This window comes from Felis catus, chromosome E1 (genome assembly GCF_018350175.1).
Source record: "Felis catus isolate Fca126 chromosome E1, F.catus_Fca126_mat1.0, whole genome shotgun sequence".
NCBI classification, from domain to species: Eukaryota; Metazoa; Chordata; class Mammalia; order Carnivora; family Felidae; genus Felis; species Felis catus.
The window spans coordinates 29324758-29346181 of record NC_058381.1 but is presented as its reverse complement, the minus strand read 5'-3'; the positions used below and the strand labels follow the sequence as shown (position 1 = coordinate 29346181).

At 49.4% G+C, this 21424-nt stretch overlaps 1 protein-coding gene and 1 long non-coding RNA gene across 12 annotated transcripts in view; one reads left to right on the top strand and one right to left on the bottom strand.

Annotated features, from left to right (window-relative positions):
- MSI2 (musashi RNA binding protein 2) overlaps positions 1-21424 on the top strand; it is a 394348-nt gene that overhangs the window by 127031 nt on the left and 245893 nt on the right. For all 11 annotated transcript variants that reach the window (XM_023244138.2, XM_023244144.2, XM_023244146.2 and 8 more), the window contains exon 6: positions 7167-7259. In XM_023244138.2, the coding sequence (XP_023099906.1) occupies positions 7167-7259 (93 nt within the window). The remainder of the gene's footprint in view (positions 1-7166; positions 7260-21424) is intronic.
- Positions 11315-14754, bottom strand: LOC109494312. The gene is made up of 2 exons (XR_002149067.2): positions 14287-14754; positions 11315-13094 (listed from the first exon to the last, which is right to left on the bottom strand). It is a non-coding gene; the product is annotated as an uncharacterized LOC109494312 (long non-coding RNA).

Sequence of the window (21424 nt, the reverse complement as noted above, 5' to 3'; positions counted from 1 at the left end):
TCCGTTACACGGATACATCACAACTTAATTCATCCATTCGTCCTTTTAAAACTTTATTTTATTTTACTTTTTTGTTTTTTAACAATATTTATTTTGAGAGAGAGTGAGTGAGCACGCGCACGCCAGAGAGTGCGATCCGGGGAGGGGCAGATAGAGGGGCAGAGAGGGAGTCCCCAGCAGGCTCCACGCTGAGCGTGATGAGTGTGGCCTGCCTTCCGTGGGAGGGCAGGTGTAGACTGTCACACCTGTCGGTGCAGCGTCTTCGTCCTCCATGATGGCGGAGCTTCCACGTGGACTCCGGCTCCACGGTCACCAAGAAAAGGCAAGACCAGGGCTGTAGTGTCCTTCATATCCATTTCTTGGGGCTTCCGGAACAAACTAACACAGCCTGGGTGGATTGAAGCGAAAGGAGTGTCTTCTCCTCCCAGTTTGGGAGTCTAGACATCTTTAATCAGGGCTCGGCAGGGCTCGTTCCTTCTGGAGACTCTGAGGCACCGTCCATGCCTCTCTTCTACGTTCCGGTAGCTGCTGGCAACTCTTGGTGTCCCTTGGTTTGTAGGCGGGTCACTTTATTCTCTGGGTCCATCTTCTCATGGCCTTTCTGTGTCAGGACCCCAGTCATTGGATTTGGGGCCCACCCTATTCCCACGACGATTTCCTTTCAAGATCCTTAACCGACTACATCTGAAAAAGCTCTGTTTCTGAAGAGCTAGGTGGGCCTAGTGGTCAGCCCGCTACGGTCTTTCTCCACACATGATTGGAGAATCATTTGGAGAAGATACTGGTACCTGACCTGGGTTCTGGTTTTGTCTGCTAAGTGAGTTTTGCCACCGGATTCAGATAGGTTGGAGCTGGTAGCAGGAGTGTTAGAGGGAGGAGGGAAGGATGGAAAAAAATACTGGGGGAACTTGGGGATTTTAGAGGGCACGTTCCTCGGAGGAAACTCCCTGTGGAGTGGGGATGTGGAGTTCGGGACTTCGGGGACCCCAGTTAGCCCTTCGATAGCTTCTTTGCCATACAGAGATTGAGCTTAATTCTCAGATGCAGAGAACCGACACGCAGTTGATTCTAACGCACAGTTTTATCCTAGAATCTGAAGAACAAAGTGCTCACCAGTTTCAGACGCTGGGATGGAATTGTATAGTATCTGCCGGCATGTCCGTTCTCCCGTGTCACTTCGCCTTCCCTTTAACCAACACCCGAGCCACCTTGCTGGGACTTGATTTTTCCATCTGCGCAACGGGGGTGACAGGTTTGCAAAATCCTGCCTGGCACCACTGTTCTCTCATCTTCCCTGGGCTGTCTCCCCCTTGGGACTCCCACAGATGAGAGAGCTTCTGTGAACCAGCCCGTGCTCTTGGGCAGTGAAGATGGCTCATGTTTTTAACCAAAGAGGGAATTTGAGCTCTTTGCAGGAACATGGTGATGGCAAGAGCTGACTTAATTTCCTTGGGCTTCTCTCCTACCCATTCAAGCCTCTCCAGAGCCACTTCCTGCCTTTCCATGCATCTGTCCGGATGAGAAACATTTGCAGTTATTGTTGTTTTCCTGTGTGACAACTAATAAATATCTTTGAGGGAAAGCTCTTGGAGCTAAGTGTTCCCCGTCAATCTTATTCTTCAAAGTAATTTTTCTAGTACCCCCACCTTCTGCTTTTAACACACACACACACACACACACACTCTCTCTCTCTCTCTCTCTCTCTCCCTCTCCTCTCTCTCTCACTCATCTACTTTATCCTCTTTTACAAAACTACAACCAGTGGGTTGGGCGCCTGGGTGGCTCAGTTGGTTGGGCGACCAACTCCAGCTCAAGTCGCGATCTCACAGTTTGTGAGTTCGAGCCCCACGTCGGGCTCTGTGCTGACAGCTCGGAGTCTGGAGCCTGCTTCGGATTCTGTGTCTCCCCCTCTCTCTGCCCCTCCCCTGCTCACTCTCTGTGTCTCTCTGTCTCCCAATAATAAATAAATGTTAAAAAATTTTTTAAAAATACAACCGCTGGCCCCACTCTGAGTGACCATTTCAGATGCAAACCTAGTTTTTTAAAGGGGTTTTTTGAAACTTAAAAAAAAAAAAAAAGGAGCTCTCTGGTTAGAAGCAGGAAGGTGGAGTGTTCTTTGCAGCTCTGGTTAGCAGCTGGCTTTGGCCAGTTCTGATGTGTAAACAGCAATTTTCCAAACTGGAATGGGTGCTGGGGTTTTCTTTGTGGAGCCAAGAGGTGTGGAGAGCAGTGGTGTTTAGTTAAATTACGGGTCTAGATGCAGAATGTGCAGCAATGATTTGTGAGAGCCTGAATACTCCCCCCACCTCTTGCTACACACACACACACACACACACACACACACACACCCCACTTCCCAGAGTGCCGCCCTGGATTATACAATTAAGGGCATCTGTTGAGGGAGGTGGCTGTCAACAAGGGGTGCAGGGCTCTTGGTGGGTTTCTAGTGTCTCAAAGAGTGGAAAGCATTCGCATACAAAGTGTTTTCTGCAACCCTTCCACCAAAAGCTCCATGGAAAGGACACTTAAGATCACTTGCCTAGTGGATTTTGGAGTGAGCCCTCTCTGGAACAGATGAGTGGCTCGTTCCATTTGGGTGTGCTGTGGGGGCCGCCTGGGGCCACCTCAGCATTTCGGTATGCAGGGGCCATCTTCCTTTGCTTTGTGTGGTTAAGTACTGTCTTGGTGTGAAGGCTGTGGGTTAGGAAACAGTTACCCGAAGGGCCTGGCACAGGAAGAAAACACAGGTGGCTGTCTCCACTACGGGCAGAGAGGACTTTTTATAATGCAAAGGATTATAGAGTCAGGGAGACTAGTGGGTAACTTGTCCGGCTCGCTGTTGCAGAAGAGGGTTAAAGTTCTGGGGATGCTGATTGGTTCCTGGGGCGAGTAGAAGCCAAGACTAAGGGTCTCGGGACTAGAGAGTTCCCCCAGATGCACACACGCGCACAGGCACGCCCGCGTGCACACTCGGACACAGAAACTTTGATCATCGATGGGAATTTGAGGACCTCCGTTGAGTCCCACTGAAAGCCCAGGCACAACATGCAGCCACATCCCCGTCCAGCCCTCCTCAGTAGGTAGAAGGGAAACAGAGGGAAGAATGTGTGATTCTAGAGTCCTCTGCCTGGCTCCAGTGTCCCTCTTCAGAATGCAAATCATCGAGCAGTGCACAGTACATTTAGCAGTGATGCCATCAGGATTCCCAAAGTAAATCACTCCTATTTCCCCCAGTGTGCCCCTAACGGGAGAGGTCACCGTGCAGAGCCCTGTCGTCCCCTGCCAGCCCTCCGCCCCTCCCCCAGCCATGCCCTCCTCTCCTGAAGCCAAGCCATTGGTGAGCAGCTAACCGAGTGTTACACATCTTCCCACTGGCCTTTTCACGTCTGGAAGGTTTTGATTAAACCAGTTTCCTTTTAGTGTTTGCTGAAGAGTGGGATCCATCACTGTATCTGAGCCGGTTCCTGGAGAGGATGTTTTAGTAACTTCGGACACTTTGGCGCAGTGTCTGGGGCCTGGGATTTCTCATCCTTCTAAAAAAAAAGTATTTTAAAGACTTTTTTTGGACCGTGCAGATTTATAGCTGGGTGTCTGCCCCAGTGTTTAGGGCTCTGGCTTGATAGGTTTACTGCTGTTGAGCAGCAGTAGAGGGTGTAAGAGGGGACCTTTTCACTCAACCGGTTACTGGGGAATGAACATTCTGTTGACTTCTGTTATTTGGAATGAAGACATGTTACTCGTTTAATTATCTGGGTCCATGTGAACATTTGGAATATAAATAGGGCCTGCTCTGTACCCACCTGGCTCTAAACAATTGTAAATGGGACCATGGGGTTCATTTTATGGAGTGCTTCTCCAGAGTTTCTTCAAGTTCAGAACAGTGCATGTTTGTGGGTCAGATTAGTGTTTTTTATAGATATTTAATGACTTGGCTGGGTGGAAAAAAAAAAGAATGAAAAATCTGAAGTGAAACTATTGGGAGTCCCTGCCCATCCGAAATCACGTCGAGATGCAGGAAAACGGTTTTGAAATTACAGTGGAAGAGAACGGGGGCACCGAGAGTGGATTTATCAAAGATCGTTGTGCAAGGTGTCTTTCTGCCGCACATCTATTCTGAGCTTGAAGGATGAATTTAGTAATTGACTTTGGATTCAGTTACGGTGACCACTTATCTAGCATCTGCCTGGTGTCCTGCTAGACACTTTGGCATATGTTATTTAATTTAGTCCTAATAGGAACCTCGCGTGGTAGGCTAATTGTTATATCTCCATTTTATAGTGGATTAAATTACACGTCGTATTGGAACGTGGGCTCCCACACCTAGCACTTCATGTGTCTGTTGAGTGCACACGTTAGGAAAGGTAGGTGGCCAAAGCTGGCGGTCTGTGAGTGTAGGGAGAGATGTCCATCTGGAGAGGGACTGAGAGTGCCACGGGGAGGTGACCTGCTCCACCGGAGGGAGCAGAATAAGGTGTCCGGCTGTTAACGAGAGGCTCTTGGAGTTGGTACTGGGTGCGGGTGGGATCTTCATAGAACGCCTCGTGTGCCTTATCTTCTCTCGTCTCCCGTTCATCTGAAGAGAGCCGAAAAGCGATAAATCACAGCTTTGAACGCACATGGAACCACCGCCTGGCTCTCACAGCCAACAGGAAGTGCGTGGCATTGCTAGGACAATGTCCTCTTAAAATAGTGCAGCATGTCCACTACAAGGACGTTCCAGATGGGGCTCAGTCAACGGGCTGTGGTGGCACACGTCCCTTCCGGAAGCCTCTAAGCCAAAGTGTCAGCTCCTTGAAGTCTGAGAGTCTCCTTTCGTGGCCATCGTGCTTCCTGATTGATGGGAGTTTGGGGTTAGGTGGGCCTGGTGGTCCAGGACTTCACAGTGCAGAGCGTGGGGCCGAAACCTCTGGGGGGCACTCCTCAGCACACAGCCTGCCACTAACCACTCGGCCACGGCACTCTTATTTCTTTGTTTATTTATTTATTACATTTATTTTGGGGATGGCACAGGTAGGGGAGAGGCAGAGAGAGGGGGACAGAGGCTCTGAAGCAGGCTCTGCGCTGACAGGCTGACAGCAGCGAGCCCGATGTGGAGCTCGAACTCACGAACTGCTACATTGTGACCTGGGCCGAAGTCAGATGCTCAACCCGCTCTGAGCCACCCAGGTGCTCCGGCCAGGGCACTCTTGTAGGAAACCGTTTGGCTGGTACATTCCCTCGGCCAGTGTGTCTCTGCCTTGGGGACAGTGGCAATCCTGGCAGCCGTGGCCCCCGTATTTAGGCACTCTCCATGGAATTGTAATAAACATACATGCCACTGTGAATTTTTAAAAACCATTCTGAGCTTTGTCTTGTTCACTTATTTTGGATTTTCAGTCATGCTTTTATTCACTTTTGAATATTTATTTGAGATAGAGAAAAAAGCCACGTGGAGGAGAGGCAGAAGGAGAAAGAGAGAGAGAGAGGGAGAGAATCCCAAGCAGGCTCCCTGCTTAGCATGGAGTCTGGAGCGGGGCTTGATCGCATGACCCTGGGATCATGACCTGAGCCGAAATCAGGAGTTGGACGCTCAGCTGACTGAGCCACCTAGGTGCCCCTTCAGTCATGCTTTTTTTTTTTTTAATTTTTTTTAACATTTATTTATTTTTGAGACAGACAGAGCTGTCAGCACAGAGCCCGACGCGGGGCTTGAACCCACGGACCGCGAGATCATGACCTGAGCCAAAGTCGGCCACTTAACCGACTGAGCCACCCAGGCGCCCCTGTCATGCTTTTATTTGAATGGTCTCATCAAACATTTTTCCCTCAGCTTTATTGAGGTGTCCCTGACAAAAGTGTGCAAACATTATGACTTGATACACATGCGCATTGTGATAGAATTTCTCCCATCAGGTTAAGACGTTGGGCTTTTACCATATGCAGCCAAATTGGTGAGACGCTGTACCCACTGAGGTTGAACATTTTTTTTTGAACATTTAAATAAAAAATGTTTTATGTCACATTAAAACACACACACACACACACACACACACACACACACACACATACAGTGTAAGCTTGGTGTTCAGAATAACATTTATTTTCTTGTTTCACTTTTGGCGCCTACCAAATCTGGCTCCTTCTCTGAACCGTTTGTATTCTGAAGCTTTTCCCTTTGCATTGGAACTGGTGGAATTCTGAAACACGACCACATTCGTTTGTTTTCGCGTCCACCATTTTGGTGTGGGCTTCCGTGTGCCTGGCCGTGGACTTGGCATTGTGGAGGGTACCGAGAAGAATCGGGAATTCCCAGTCTGGGGGAAAAAGTAACAAAGCCAGGATTATCAATGATTTCTGCTCTAGGTGGGAAGAAGTGGGTGCTGGGACTGGCGGGTGCAGTGTCAGCGTTCTGGAAGAGATAGGGACAGCTTCTGGATGTGGCGACTATATAGATAACTTGCATTTTGGAGAAGGTCGTTGGGTCTTGCGGGATGGTGACAACTTGCCATGGGAGACTTAGGCATGGGGAAGCATTCCAGGGAGAAGGATTGGTGTGGACAAAGGGTTGGATACCTGGGGATTGGCTGGCCTTGACTGAGTATAGGGTGAATCAGGGTGGATAATGGCGGAATCGAGAGGGGAAAGGAGAATGAGGCCCAATGGCCCAATGAGGTCACTTGGAGAGTGACCCTTGAGTGGGAGGTCAGCCTCTGTCTTGTTGGCGGACACAAACCAGCACCCGGGACGGCTCCATGTAGACAGCCCGCCCATACGTTTGGATGACGTGTCAGTTTCTTCTTGACAAAGTTTACAGCACTTTGGGCCACAGGTTTTTATGCACGTAATTCTGTTCTCATGTCTCAGGTTTGAAATAGCTTTGAACGTGTCGCTTTTCTCTTTGCGCTGGAAATCCGAATGAAGCTTCGTGTCGTGGCCGAAGAGGTTCCAAAGTCCACTCTGTGTCTGTATGCAACTCCAGCTCGTAGATTGTGGGCTGAAGGCCTGAGAAATCCGGAGTGGCTGTCTCCAGCATTCTGAGATGTCTGCAGGGCCCGCTCCGCGCAGCTCAAATTTATCTAGAATTGCCTTCCTAGAGAAACGTGGAAAGCGGCTTGTTTCAGCATCTTGGCGAGCGTTCCTTCAGATAACCTGGTTAACCCATGCCCTCCTCGTGTCGTTTCTTGCAGATGGTCACAAGAACAAAGAAAATATTCGTAGGCGGATTATCTGCGAACACAGTGGTGGAGGATGTAAAACAGTACTTTGAGCAGTTTGGCAAGGTAAGTGGTGCGTGGGGCTGGCTGCCGTGCCCTCTCCCCACCCCCTCCCTTTGCTGCAGCTGCGTCCTCGAGAACCTTGTCCTTGAACTTGGTTGTCAAGATTTAAGTGAAATCTGTCAGGAGCTGACATGGAGGAGTCCGGCTTGTGGTCGGCACGGTGCCCCGCGTGCCTGCAGGAGCAGACAGACAGAGCAGCCTTTCAGTGGGGTTCTGCTGCCATTTGGTGACCACGTGGGGCCTGGGCTGGGAGCTGGTGGTGGCAGCGGCTGGGGAGGGATGCAGGGCCGTGACTCACAGGACAGGAGCTCCCACGGAAGCTGCTAGAGGCCTGTGAGTCGATGCTGGGCTTCCTTCTGTGCCTTTCTGGAAGATGCATTAAGAGAGGAAGCTCCCGGGGGCCTTTGGTGGCTGAACCTTCCCCTGTCAGATGCCCACGGAGACTTGGGAAAGATGCTTGGGACCGTACCTGTCAGAATGTATGTGAGACAAAAGTAAAATTATCCCCTGAGCTCTGCTGCTGGAACAGGCTGGGAGCAACACACAATCCTCCCAGTCAGTCAGGAAATGGAGGGTGAGAGTGTGCGGGTTATACAGAGTCAGACAGACAGACAGATGGGACATGTAACCATGGGTGATGTGCTTAATTCAGCCTCTTTTTGGTTGGCGGGGGAGCTGGGGCTTTGGAAAGTAACGTTGTTCCAGGGCTCCAGCATGGCAGCCTGTGGGGAGACTGGCCCTGCTGGCTTTGTGTGACACCCGTCCTCTGGCTGCTGTGTCCCAGGAGGCTGGCAGTGGCTGGGCCGGCCCTCTGCTTCCCTCATCTTTGAGCAGTCGTGGATGTTGTCCTGGGAGCCCGGGTTTGGGGTGGTCTGCACAGGCCTGTGTCCCCAGAGGACTGTGTCCCAAGAAGACACTGTGTGCCTGTCCTAAGCGTTGTCACTCAGTTCCCCCTGTGTGGCTGTCGCTTGCCCTAGGTGGTATAAGGCACTGCTGACTGCCGACTGGTCCGAAGGTTCTGTGCTTTTATTTATTTGCCCAAGGCGATGGGCTGCTGTGACCCTGTCCCCAGGCGTGTCCTGTTGTGAGCTCTCGTCTCGGAGGAGTGCCGTGACTGCTATTTAGCCTCCAAAAGGAGATTTTCCTGCCTTTGGTAATAGTCAATTTCTGCACGGATGGGAGACACGCAACAAAGAGAAAGCAGCCTCCTCCGGGCCGGCCTTGCATTCAGAGTGGCACTTAACTGCCCTTCCAGGTCGGTTGTGAAAGACGCCGTCCCCGTGGCCCTGCCTCGCCTTGCCCGTTGGGGGCTGATTCATTCTGGCCGGTTTCAGAGAATACCTGAGTGTGGTGGTGACCGTGTACTTTCTCTTCAAGACATATTTAAAGCACCAGGGAGGCGGGGGGGGGGGGGGGGGGATTTTTGCCTCGCCCAGCCCCACCCTGCCTCTGGAGAGAGGTTGGAAGTAATTAAATGAGACAGGTCCAGCTTGGGTAATGGAAGGCTCGGGAGAGTGAGCCCCTTCGCTCCAGTTCTGCTGTTACAACCAGGCCCGGGGGGAGGGGGGGTAGTGTTTGCAGACGTGTTTGCAGGCGGGGTTTCTTGCTTGAGCCATAACCTGCGTTGGAATCTCGTGGGCCTGTTCGTGGGTGTCAGGGAAGCCGGTGCTGCCCAGATGGGCTGTGAGAGTTTCCCAAACAGGCCGGTACCTGCAACACCTCTCCGCACGTTCCCGCCTCCGGCTTCTCTCTCGCTTCCCCCTTTCTCTTCTGACTTTGTGCCTTTTTTCATTAACACTTACCGGTTGGGACCAGTTTGCCAGCAGTGGGAGGCTCTGTGAGCTTCGGCCCGGCCCAGGGCAGCGACCACCCCTGCCCTGAGAACGGTTGTCCGTTGTCACGGAGGCGTTCACAGACCGTCTTCCCTGGCGTGGCCCGCACTGGGTCTGGAGCTGCTCAGTTCATTTTAGCAGTAACATTTGTAGAGTCCAGCAGGCTGTGTAAACTTATCAGGTGTGTCATTAAAGGACTAAGGAGACTTTTGAATGTCTCAGAACCGTAACGTTGTCTGTGCTCCTATTTTTGTAGCTTGTTTCATGCACATGCTCTGTGTATTATCTGGGTCTGTCTTCAGAGGGGTTTATTCCTCCTCTTGCTGGTGGCCGGTGTTATGTTTGTGGCCCCTTGGACAGGGCCCACCCACCACCTCTCAGGATTCTGGTGTAATTCATTTGAATCCAGACTGATCCAAAGAGAAGAGACCCTGCCACTGGGCCTTAAGGCGCTAAGTAAATCCAGCGGCAGAGTGACAAAGTGACTCTACCCTTCGGTAGTTTATGTTCTGGGTGAAGAAAACAGAACACACACACACGCCTGTGTGAAGTAGACTCACACACTTGTGCACATTCCCGACCGTAAAGGGGTTTGGGGCTCTTTTTAGTTGGTTAACTGCGAGGTGTGGTGTTAGTGATTCCGTACTAAGCGTTGGGTGCTGGGTCAGGCCGTTGACTTATATTATCTCGTTGAATTCTTCTCTGGGAGGCTACCGTGGTCGCCCTTGAAAGGCAGTGTGGGACGCAGACGTCCCCTCCAGGCCTGTCCGATAGCAGAACCTGAACTTTGGGTCCTGTTCCAACCTCGGATCAATCCGCAGGATGGACTTGGGGTGGGGAGGATGCAAAAGAAAGGGAAAGACCATGACCCCCTGTGGTCCCGGGACAGTGCTGGCAACTGGACATTTGTCGCCTGCTTTTACCTGCATGGTGGATTTTGGTGTCGTCCAGTCCTTTGACGAAGGTGAACAATAAGGGCCAGGGAGGTTGGGTCTCAATAAAGGTCGCCCAGGTAAGGCAGGATAGCAGCCAGAAGAAAAAAAAAAAAAATCCCAAACACCCTACTTCCTCTTCTTCCATGTCCAGAACTTTCCATCCTCCCAGGCCTCCGTTCAGGATTTGCCACCCGCGTTTTAGGTTTCCCTCACTGTCATTCCTCACTCCTGTCACCCTTCCCATCGTGCCTGAGGTGGCAGCTGCTTCAACTGTTTATTTCAGGTGGCAGTCAAGATGGGTGAGACTGCTATCATGGGGCTGAGCTCAGGGAGTTTAAATATGTCATTACTGTAACTAGAGTGGGTGCAGAACACCACACCGGGAGCTTTAAATAACTCAAATTGGAGGTTTGTAAACCCTTTTGTGCTTTTCTCCCACCCTCCTCCCAGAAGTTTACCCCCACCCCCCTGGTTAGGGATGTCATTACTTGTTTATATTTAAGATGAGATTATGAAGGGTGGCCATTGGCATAAGGATTCTGCTACCTTGGATGGCCATCCTCGCCCCCTGGGTAGCTGTTCTGATGGCTGTCATTAGAGAAAGGTAAAGGTAGAACTAGCCAAAGTGCTCATGGTGGGCCTGACTGTGCAGTGACCCCACTGTGACACCTTAACAGGCCATTTCTTTCCTGGCCTCAGGTTCTTATCTAAGGGAAGGAATTGGAAAACTTGTGAAGGGTCAGACAGTAGATATTTTTGGCTTTTGCAGAGCATAGGGTCTCTGTTATAAACATTTACTTCTGCTCTTGTGTGGAGAAAGCAGCCATAGCCAATCCATAATTGGATGTGGCTGTGTTCCAATAAAACTTTATTTATAAATACAGGCGGTGGGCCGCATTGGTCTCGTGGGTCGTAATTTGCCAACTCCTGAACTAGGTTATTCTTAAGGTTGGTTTCAAGCTTGCAAATTTAATAATCTAGAAAATGTGTTTAAATAAACATACGTAGGAGGGTATATGGCTGGATAGATAGATAAGGCATCTGTAGACCATAACTAAAGCAAGATATTCTCAATAGTACCAAGTGTGAGAGAGTAAGTGAAACAGTCATAACTGTGGTGGAGCTAATTTCTGGACTTTAAGTTGCAGGAACAGTGAAGGGATTCTCTATTTGGAAAAAGCTGCTATTTATAAACCGGAATCTTCATCCTATGAGTAAGATCTAGGGATCCGTAGAGTATTTCCAACTCCTTTTTACATGCGCTTGATCTAAATTAAACGAAGACTCAGAATTTGTGAAGTTCAGATTTTACTACAAGAGCTTCTTTTACTACAAGTTGATGTTTCTGACTTCAGGGGATGTGTGCTTTGTGCTAAGCTGTTTGATGCCTTCTAAAATTCGATTCTCAAGGCTGTCCAAGCAAGAAAGGTGGAATATCCATCGCGCAGATGGCCACACTGGTGTTGAGAAAGGTCAGGGAGTTGTCTGAGATCACACAGTCCATGCTGGGGAGAGCCCAGACAGTCACTTTTGTACAACCTAGCCTCTTCTTTGCTGTTTGTAAGCCCCCCTCTCTCGCTTCACCACGAAGCAGCCTGTACTCGGACGGAGCGGGTTTTGTCCATTTGTCAAGAATGTTGATGTGCAGTAATTTATTTCACTGCTTCAGGTTTCCTGGTGGACGTTATCTGTGCTCACGATTTCATACGTACAGGCATGATGTACACAGACTATTCCGGAAAGTGGCACATGAATGGTGCTCTCGCTGTGCACGTACAGACCCAGACAGTCGATCGCAGGGTTCTCCGCCATTCTGCCTGCATAGCCGTCCGGAAGAGCCCGGCTTGGTAATTAAAAAGCACTGGGATCAAAGAAGCCCCGAGTGTGCGGGCTTCCTCCTTCTCCCCTTTCGGCCCCTCCTTCAAGTACCGGTTTCTTAAATTCTCACTTATAGGATTTTGGAGATCAAAAAGAGGCCTTTAAACTTAATGAATTCTCGGCTTCGTCCCGGATGGAGCAGATCTGCACCTTTCAGCTGCTCACCTCGATGATAGGGCTGCTCGGTGCCGGGCTCGCTAGGTAATTCTCACTTTATGTAACTCCTGTGAAAGCCAAGCAGCCCGCATCTGGAGGCTTCCAATTATACTTCACATGGTGAACTGTGTAATTAGTTTGGAAGACTTACGCTCAGTCGTTGGTTTATCCTAATCGGCTTTGGCTTTCCCCACCAACAAAGTGAGCTTATTTTGCTAAGCCGAAGCGACTCTGCACCCTTTGTTCCAGCCTTTTATTGTCTGGTTCCTTTCATTCTGTTTTACTGCCAAAGTTCTGTTTCATTAGGCCTACAAGTCATTTCCAATTCAGTGGGCTGCTACAATCCGGCCTTTATCACTCGGAGGCCCCGGTTCCCATGTCCCTTCTGGGCCAGTGCCCGAGTTTGCGGTTTGACATGAGGGCTTTAACCCCTTCCTGGGCCAGCCCCTTGTTGTGGTGGATGGCCAGGAGAGGCCTTCAAGGAAACGGCGTGGAGACCTAGAGCCCTTCAGGCCCCGTCCGAGGGGAGCCCCGCGGAAGCGAGGTGGAAGGGGGCCTTCGGTGTCCTTTTATTGGATCGGGGTTGTGTGTGGGCCTATGAGAGTGAACAGAGAACAGTGCTTGAAAGCTTTTGGAGAAAAAAAAAAAATTGAAAGCAAGAATGAATTGGCTTTTTAATACGATGAGATCTTTTCGTTTATCCCGCTTGTGTGTGGCATCGTCGGAGAGTGAGCTCTAAGGAAGGGTTTGACACCTATTATTTTCTAGCTCCGGGTTTTACGTGCAGGTGGGATGTTCACGGCCGCTGCTCAGATAGTCCTTTTGATACAGTATGTGTGAGGAGAGTTAAGATCTAGCATAAAAATATTATAAAGCCTTTGAAATTTGAAAGGCAAGAGATTTGTGAGAAAATAAATAAGCAACTTTACCATATTCCTGACGGTGGACTGTGATTCCGAGGTAATGTTTTATCACCTCCAAATGTGTGTTGTGGATAAATGGAGCTCCGTGCGGCGTGCGGTTCTCTCAGACCATGCCTGGAAAACAAAAGTCCCCGTGTGTCCTTTGTGGGCACCAAAGCTCCCAGGAGGCGTTTGTTTTCTGAAGTGGTTTGTCCGGGTGGACTCACTGGAAAGTGGCCGGCACGTCCCAGCCTCGCCTGTCCTCTGCTCGTCCTTGCTCTGGAGAGCCCTGAGGTTGCTCAGGCCTTCTTGAATTATGGCCGCGGAGTGGACCAGGAAGGGCCCCGTTTGCTCTCCCCTCCCTGGCCGGCCGTGCTGAAGGCTACTTTTGTGTTAAATTTTCTTCCTGTAATAACCCAGAACAAGGCCAACACTGTCCTCATGTTTTATTAATTCTCTGTCTGGTTTGTGTCAGTCTCTCCCTTCGGAAGTGTGTCATAGGGGGGAGGGGACTTTATTTGCCCCCTGACCCCTGGCAGAGCTGCTGAGTGCAAAAAGTCGAAGTGAGCAAACAGGAGAACCGCCTTCATCTGCCTGCCTCGGCTTCCTAGGCCAGGTGCCTGCAAGCAAACAGGCAGTAGCCACAAGTAATGTGATCCTTGGGCTGTGCAGGTAAACCCTCCTACCACACAAACAACTTTGTGTTTTCCTGATGAACTTTTTCCTCTGTGGCTGGATTGCTGCTGCAGCCAGTGGAAGGAGTTGAGTTAGAAACTGATTGGGCACTCCAACCTTGCGATCTGACTTCTAAATTCTTTCTTCCTTCCCTCCCTCCCTCCGTCCCTCCCTCCCTCCCTTCCTTCCTTCCCTCCCTCCTCCTTTCCTCCTTCCCTCCCTCCCTCTCTCTCTTCTTCTCTCTCTTAAAAAAGGGGCTCCTGAAATAGTAGGTTTCTAGGAAAACTTCACATTTCCTTTTTAGTGTATAAAATATAGCCAGCCGTTGTTGGGCAAATGCATCAGACAGACATTATTATTGCTGTGTTAACAGTGTTTTAAAATACACAAATAGAAAAACAGGATGCCTTCTGGGTAGCAAGCTGGGAAAACTTTGAGATTATGCTAATCAAATTCCATGGTTCATATGCGTAGTTAGGTAGAGCCACAAGGCCCGAACTTTCCGGCTTGGCTGTTTAACTGTGCTTCCCCGCTTGGTTCATCCTTACTGAATTTTTCTAGGGGGCCCCAGGCAGGAAGGGGTTAACGAGCCCTGGATGGGGGTGGGGGGCTGTGAAAGGGGAAGGGGTCTCAAGCACCTCCAGCAGCTCACCTTCCCGGAGCCCTCCTGGCAGCCTCTGAAGACGTCACTTACAATGGAGTTGTTAGCATGAGAAAGCAAGCCTTTCTCCCCCTGGACGCACTTCAGTGGGAATGGCAAGTGTCTGAGAAACCGTGGTTCAAGCTTGTGCCAGTGGGTGCAAGGAGTGGTTCTTATGGGAGAGAACGCTCAGTTCATTTAGACTTGGCATAGAAACCGCATTCCATTGTCTGGTGGAGTGAACATTGATATGGAGATTCCTGCCTACCCCCCACCCCGTCAATTGGATACCCCATTACATGGGTCGCGTATGCTTTTCTTTTCTCTTTCTTTCTCCTCTCCTTTTTTCCCCCCTTCTTTTGTCCTCTGAGAATTGGTCTCTCTGTAGAACGGCCGGATCTGTCAAGTTACCACCCTCTAAATTTTTACAGCTCTGTATATTCAGACTTGGTGTTTGTGAATTAGCTAAAAGCGGGCTGCCAATCGGCACTTTATTTACATTCGAAGCCATAGGAGTGAGAGCCCCAGAAAAATGTTAATATGCAGAAAGAGGCAGAAGGGTTGAGTTTCTGACTGTTGCTAACCTCACCACTGCCTTTAAAACCAATCATGAGGCACACGGCTGATATTTAATAGCTTTTAGCTGATTATTTTTCTTCTCCTCCTCTTTCTTTTCTATCCAAGTTGACCTGGGTGTACTTGAGCGGAAATGAAGTCATCCAAATGCTGAATTAGAATAATCACAGGCCTCCAAGAATGAAATGGAAGCAGAGATTAAATGGTAGAGGGAAAGCTGGCATTAATAAGCACCGGGAAAACTTTGCATAAAATAAATAGATTTGATAGATTGAATTTGTATATCCTTGTCTCCATTTTGCTCCACTTGGTGTTGTCCTCCTAGAGTGGAGCTCCTGGCAAAGTGGGATTTGTTTCGCCATGAGCCCACATACCTTCCGCAGCCTGGGTGACGGTTCTTTCTTTCTTCTTCGTGGGGCGTTTGTGTGACAGGGAACGTTTCCAGGATGGAAGAATCTGGATGGAGGGGCGGTGACTGGGAAGGGTTGGGGATTACTTGTTGCGAGTGGGGGGTGGGAGGCCCGAGGCAGATGGAAGGCAACACAACACGCTGCAGGCAAACAATGAATATTGTTGACCTATCCCTGATGGTAGGGAGAAGAGCAGGGCTGGATAAAAGTAGGGTGACCAACTGTCCTGATTTGCCTAGGACACGAGTTTCCAGGAACCTAGGACATACAGAGCAGAATGAGTTGGTCGCCCTGAATAAACGGGAGGCAAGAAAAGTGGAGACACTTGTCCTGAAACTCTTACAGGGGCTGAAGCCTTCTTTGACCACCTGCAGGCAGATTTAAATATTCCTTCCTGTGTGTTCCAGAACGCTTACTTCAGACCCTTTTACAGTCTGCCTTTCCGATTTCACTAGGCCACTGCGGGCAGGAGCCAGCACAGGATCTGCAAGTTGTTAAACAAGCTGTTGGCCTGTGGAAGGCAGGACTCCCCGCCCCCCCCACCTCCCCCCCCACCCCCGCCCCCGACAGACCCGCAGGCCTGGGGCAAGCGCTCCTCGTTGACTTGGAGTGTAGGACCCTTTGGGCTCCTACTTGGGGATTATTTCTCCGTCTCTTGAAAGTAAAAAATTCTGCCCCGTGTAGGGAAAAGTGAGTTCCTTGTAGTTAAAGAGCAAAATAAGGCATTCATTCGATTAAAAAACCCGGCAGAGTGGTTTGTTTACAGGAAGTCAGTTTTCAGGTGGTCTGTAGCAGAAGATGCAATTTGTGCCATCGGGTTCGCTGTGAATTAGAGATTTTTGGTTGTTGAGCTTGCTCATGGTCTTTTATTTTATTTATTTATTAAAAACATTTTTAATGTTGATTTATTTTTGAGAGAGAGAGAGACATGGTGCAAGTCCGGAAGAGACAGACAGAAAGGGAGACACAGAATCTGAAACAGGCTCCAGGCTCTGAGCTGTTAGCACAGAGCCCGAAGCGGGGCTCGAACTGGGGAACAGCGAGATCATGACCTGAGCTGAAGTCGGACGCTTAACCGACTGAACCACCCAGCCCCCAGCCCCGCCCTCCCCGACTGTCTTTTATAATTGACAGCGGAGATAAATATCTCCAGACTTGCTTATTGTTTGTAGAGTGTTAGTATTTGGAAAGAAAGAAAACGGTTTAGGGGGCTTTTCACTTCAGGAAATCTAAATAAGATTATGGGATGACCAGAGGTGGCCTTCCTGGTCTGCTTCTCAGCTTTCTTAGGGAGGGGTGGGTGGAGGGCAGGGTGAGCACCGGGCAGACACCTGCTGGAGGAGTTTCAGAGCGACTTGGCCGATTCGCGGATAGGGAAGAAATTTTTTTTGATTTTTATCTTTTAAAAAGACCACCCCCATTTCCTTCCTTGATATATGTGTTTTTGTAGCAAAAAAAGGAGGCTCTCTTGGTGTCGTAGCTTTTCTTCGTTCCAGCGAAGTTGGCAGCTGTGCTCAGATCCCGAGATTCCTGTTTGTTGACAGCTTTCATGTGTCTTTTGGCTTCTATCTGTCCAGACAGCCCCATGAGGTAGGACGATTTCATCGTTTTAAAGTTAGGAAAGAAATGGGGCGCCTGGGTGGCTCAGTCGGTTGGGTGTCCGACTTCGGCTCAGGTCATGATCTCACAGCTCGTGGGTTTGAGCCCCGCGTCGGGCTCTGTGCTGACAGCTCGGAGCCTGGAGCCTGCTTTGGATTCTGTGTCTCCTCTCTCTCTGCCCCTCCCCTGCTCACGCTCTGTGTGTGTGTCTCTCAAAAATAAGTAAACATTTAAAAAAAAAATTAAAGTTAGGAAAGGAAGGTTGGGAGGGTGTAAATGACCTGCTCAGGACACCTCAGCTGGGTTGCAGTAGGCCCAGGGTGCAGAGGTCCTGGGTTTGCTGTTCCACCTGAGCCACTCACACTGGGCCGCCTGCCTCAGGCGTATGCAGTGCCCACGAGCAGCAGCGTGCAGTGCCGTAGGATTACTGTGGCACACCTTCCAGGAAACTAGGACTTTATGGTTGTTTTGCTTTAAACATATTATATTAGAAGAAATATTATGGCACAGAATGCAAAATTTGCATAATTGTTTTTGAAAACCCGTGAGACTTGGAGACATTTCAGGATAGCTGCTGGCTTCATTAGCCTCTGTCCCCAGTCATTTGGGCTGTCCCCTAATTTACTTGACCATTAGGAATACTTGGGTAGAAACATTGAGAATTACTTCTGTTCAGCATAGGGGTTGGCATACTTTTTCTGTGAAGGGCCGGATAATAACTATTTTCGGTTTTGTGGCCCAGATGGTCTCTCACAGCCATTCAGCTCTGCCACTGTAGCGTGAATGACAGCAGCCATAGACAGTATGAAAACAAATGGCTGTGGCTGTGTTCCAATAAAACTTTATTTACAAAACCACAAGGCTGCTGGGTTTGGCCCTCGGCCATAGTTTGCCGACCCCCTTGTTTAGCTTATTGCCTGGTAATAAGGGCGGGGAATTTTTATACTCAGACTGTCCGATATAAAACTCAACTCACCCATTTATTAGCTCTGTAACCTTGGGCAGGTCATTTAATTTCTTTCTTCCTCAATTTCTTTATCTGTAGAATGGAAATCAGGATGGGACTTACCCTATAGGCCTGTCATGATGATTAAATGCACTAATACCTGTATTCTAAGTTCTTAGCATTCTGCCAGAAACAGACCTAAGTGCTTAATAAATGTGAGAAGTAGTAGCTGCTGTAAGTTTTTTTTGTTTTTGTTTTTGTTTTTTTAATAGAACGATGTGTTCTGGGGTGCCTGGGTGGCTCAGTCGGTTGAGCATCTGACTTCAGCTCAGGTCATGATCTTGCCGTTTGTAGGGTCAAGCCCCCCCCCCGGGTTCTGTGCTGACAGCTCGGAGCCTGGAGCCTGCTTTGGATTCTGTCTCCTTCTATCTCTGCCCCTCCCCCACTTGTGCTCTGTCTCTTTCTGTCTATCAAAAATAAATAAATGTAGAAAGATGTGTTCTACTTCTTTTTTTAATGTTTATTTACTTTTTTTTTTTTCAACGTTTTTATTTATTTTTGGGACAGAGAGAGACAAAGCATGAATGGGGGAGGGGCAGAGAGAGAGGGAGACACAGAATTGGAAACAGGCTCCAGGCTCCGAGCCATCAGCCCAGAGCCTGACGTGGGGCTCGAACTCACGGACCGCGAGATCGTGACCTGGCTGAAGTCGGACGCTTAACCGACTGCGCCACCCACGCGCCCCAATGTTTATTTACTTTTGAGAGAGAGCGAGCGAGAGAGAGAGCAAGCAAGTGCACACAAGCTGGGGAGGGGCAAGGGGCACACAAGCTGGGCTGGGGAGGGAGACAGAGGATCCAGAGCAGGCTGTGAGCTGACAGTGCAGAGCCTGATGTGGGGCTGGAACTCACGAACCGTGAGATCACGACCTCACGTCGCGTGCTTAACCGAAGTAGGGTGCTTAACCAACTGAGCCACCCAGGCACCCCTGGCTGCTGTAAATTTTATCCTCCGAGACCCAGATTCAGCCTCTGGAATTGCCTTTCCTGTTCTATCGTGCAGTAGCCCCGACTTGACGTGCGCGCGCACACACGTGCGTGCGTACACGCGCACACACACACACACACACACACACGCATGCGCGCGCGCCTGTGCACTCCACGGGCTCTTCCATCTTTCCTCTGGGTCGGCCTACCACTCAGTTCGTCCCCCCGTCCTTATGGGTCACACAGATTGAGGAGTCTTTCCTGGGTCCTCCCAGCCTAAAGGTGGAGATTCAGTGTCTTGTCGTTTTCTGCGGCGTGCGCCTCCACTTTGGTCCGGCTACCCGGATGCTTCCAGTTTGTGGAATTCACTTCGAGTTGTTCTGGCCTTGATGGAAAACACGTTGAACTGATTTGGGCCAAAAGAGAGTTCTTCTGGTTGGACCCTGCTGATGAACTCTTTAAACTTGTTTGAAGAATTAAACTCGTGGTGGGGGTAGGAGATACTGTCTGGAAATTGTCCCAATGTCATTTGGCTGATGTTTGTTAAGAATATATTTATATATATTGATTCGCTAATCTGTTTATTGAGTTTATTTAGCCTCTTGAGAGAGCTTTTCACATCCTCATTTAAGTTTTCTTTCCTTTTCCTTTACATGTGATTCTAATAAGCTTGGTTTTCTGGTTTTGAATTTATCGCAATTATTAAAGGGTAGGAAGATGTTAATAAACTCAGTGTAAAGAGGAGGGGAAAAAAACCCTATAAAAACAAACAAGACTTCGATCTTTAAAAGTACCACGTTGTGGGACCATTTAGTGCATGGAAATAGCCATCCTTCCTCATTAGGTCCAGAAGGCATCTTGTCTGGAGCCTCGTGCATCATTCACTGTTCATTGATTCATTCACCAGATCTTGATTATCTTCCGAATTGCAGGCACTGAGCTAGGAGCCAAGGGCGCATCGGTGAACGAAACAGACAAGATTCCCTGCTCACGTGTCACTTAAGTTTTCGGATGGGGTCAGGGAGGGCCAGCCAAGAGCAAACAAGTAAATAATAAAAATAATGACAGATTGTCTCGTAAGGAAAACAAACCAACAACTGAGCGAACCCATAATGGGAATCTTGGTTTATCAAGACAAGAGTCAAACACATGCACCCTCTTTGCCCCAAGTAGACGGTCCACTGCACCAGGGTAGAGCTGGGTCTGTTGACTCGCCGTGTGGCCCCAGGACTGGCCCGGTGCCTGGGGGGTAGTTAGTGCTCAGCAAACAGTGGCAGAATGAATGGGCCCTCTGTATCAGAAGGCAGAGCTGTGCCACTCATGAGAGAAGGAGTTTCACATGGTGGAATTAGTTTTTCTTTTTAAAAACGAGGCTTTAAGCGATATAGAATATATCCTGTTATCTGAGTATATACAGAGTATATTCTGTTATCTGGAACATTTCTTTATGTGGAATCCATCACTCCCCTGAACCCGGGATAAAGGAGCTATTTATTTATTTATTTATTTATAAGATTTTATTTATTTATTTTTGAAAGATTTTATTTTTAAGCAATCTCTGCATTCAACATGGGGCCCGAACCTACAGCCCTGAGATCAAGAGTCGCACACTTCACTGACCGAGCCGGCCAGGCAGGTGCCCCTTAAAAATATTTTAGTTTTAAGTAATCGCTTCACCCAACGTGAGGCTCCAATGCACAGCCCCAAGATAAAGGGCAGCATGCTGTATTGACTGAGCCAGCCAGGCCCCTAAATGAGCTATGTCTACCCTGCAGTAAAAGTTTAATGGAACTGAAGGGGCTTCCCGGGCAGGGCGGACCTGGCCAGCGTGGCCTTTCACGGAGCAGGTAGCTTTTCAGGTGGATCTTGGTGTAGAGGGTAGACACCCAGCTGCCCTGGGAAAGGGATGGATGAGAGAAGGGTAAGAATGGGATGTATCCTTTCGTGTCTCACCGTCTCCCCTGTTCTTCTATCTTTGCTCTTAGACAAGCAGTGGAGCTGCTGAGCGGGAGGTATCAGGTCGGGTCTGCGGTGGGATTCGTGTTGGCTCTTAGGTGCGTAGGGCTTCCTGGGGTGGGGGCACTAGGTCAGCGCTGGGCAGTTTCTTCCCCAACTTGTCGTTTTGTGATCATCCAGGCTGGGCGGAAAAAAACAGCTCCATCACTGTTAAGCCGAAGCACAGACATCTCTGATGTTGGGAAATCTGGCTGTGGACAGAGAGAACTCGTTTGTGGGTACCTTTCTTCCCCCTCTCGAAAGAACAGGGGGATGCCATTGACATTTATTGCCAGGCTCTTGGAAATTGTCTGGGTCGTGTGGGATGGAGTTGAGTGATTCTGGACTTTGGACTCAGGTAGACCTGAACTTGATTCTGGAGGCCACCACTGGCTGTTAGCCTTGGGCTAGTGATTTTGCTCTGTGGAGCCTCATTTCTTGTCTGTGAAGTGGGCATACAATTTTATTTACAGGGGCGCCGTGAGAATAAAAAGAGACAGGTTTGCCCAGTGTCTGTCACGTGGGTGCTCAGTAATAGTGTCCCCTCCCTGCGTGCACCCCTCCCCTACACACACACACACACACACACACATACACCCTGTGTATCCGAAGTCCGAAACTGCTAACTTACGCCAGAT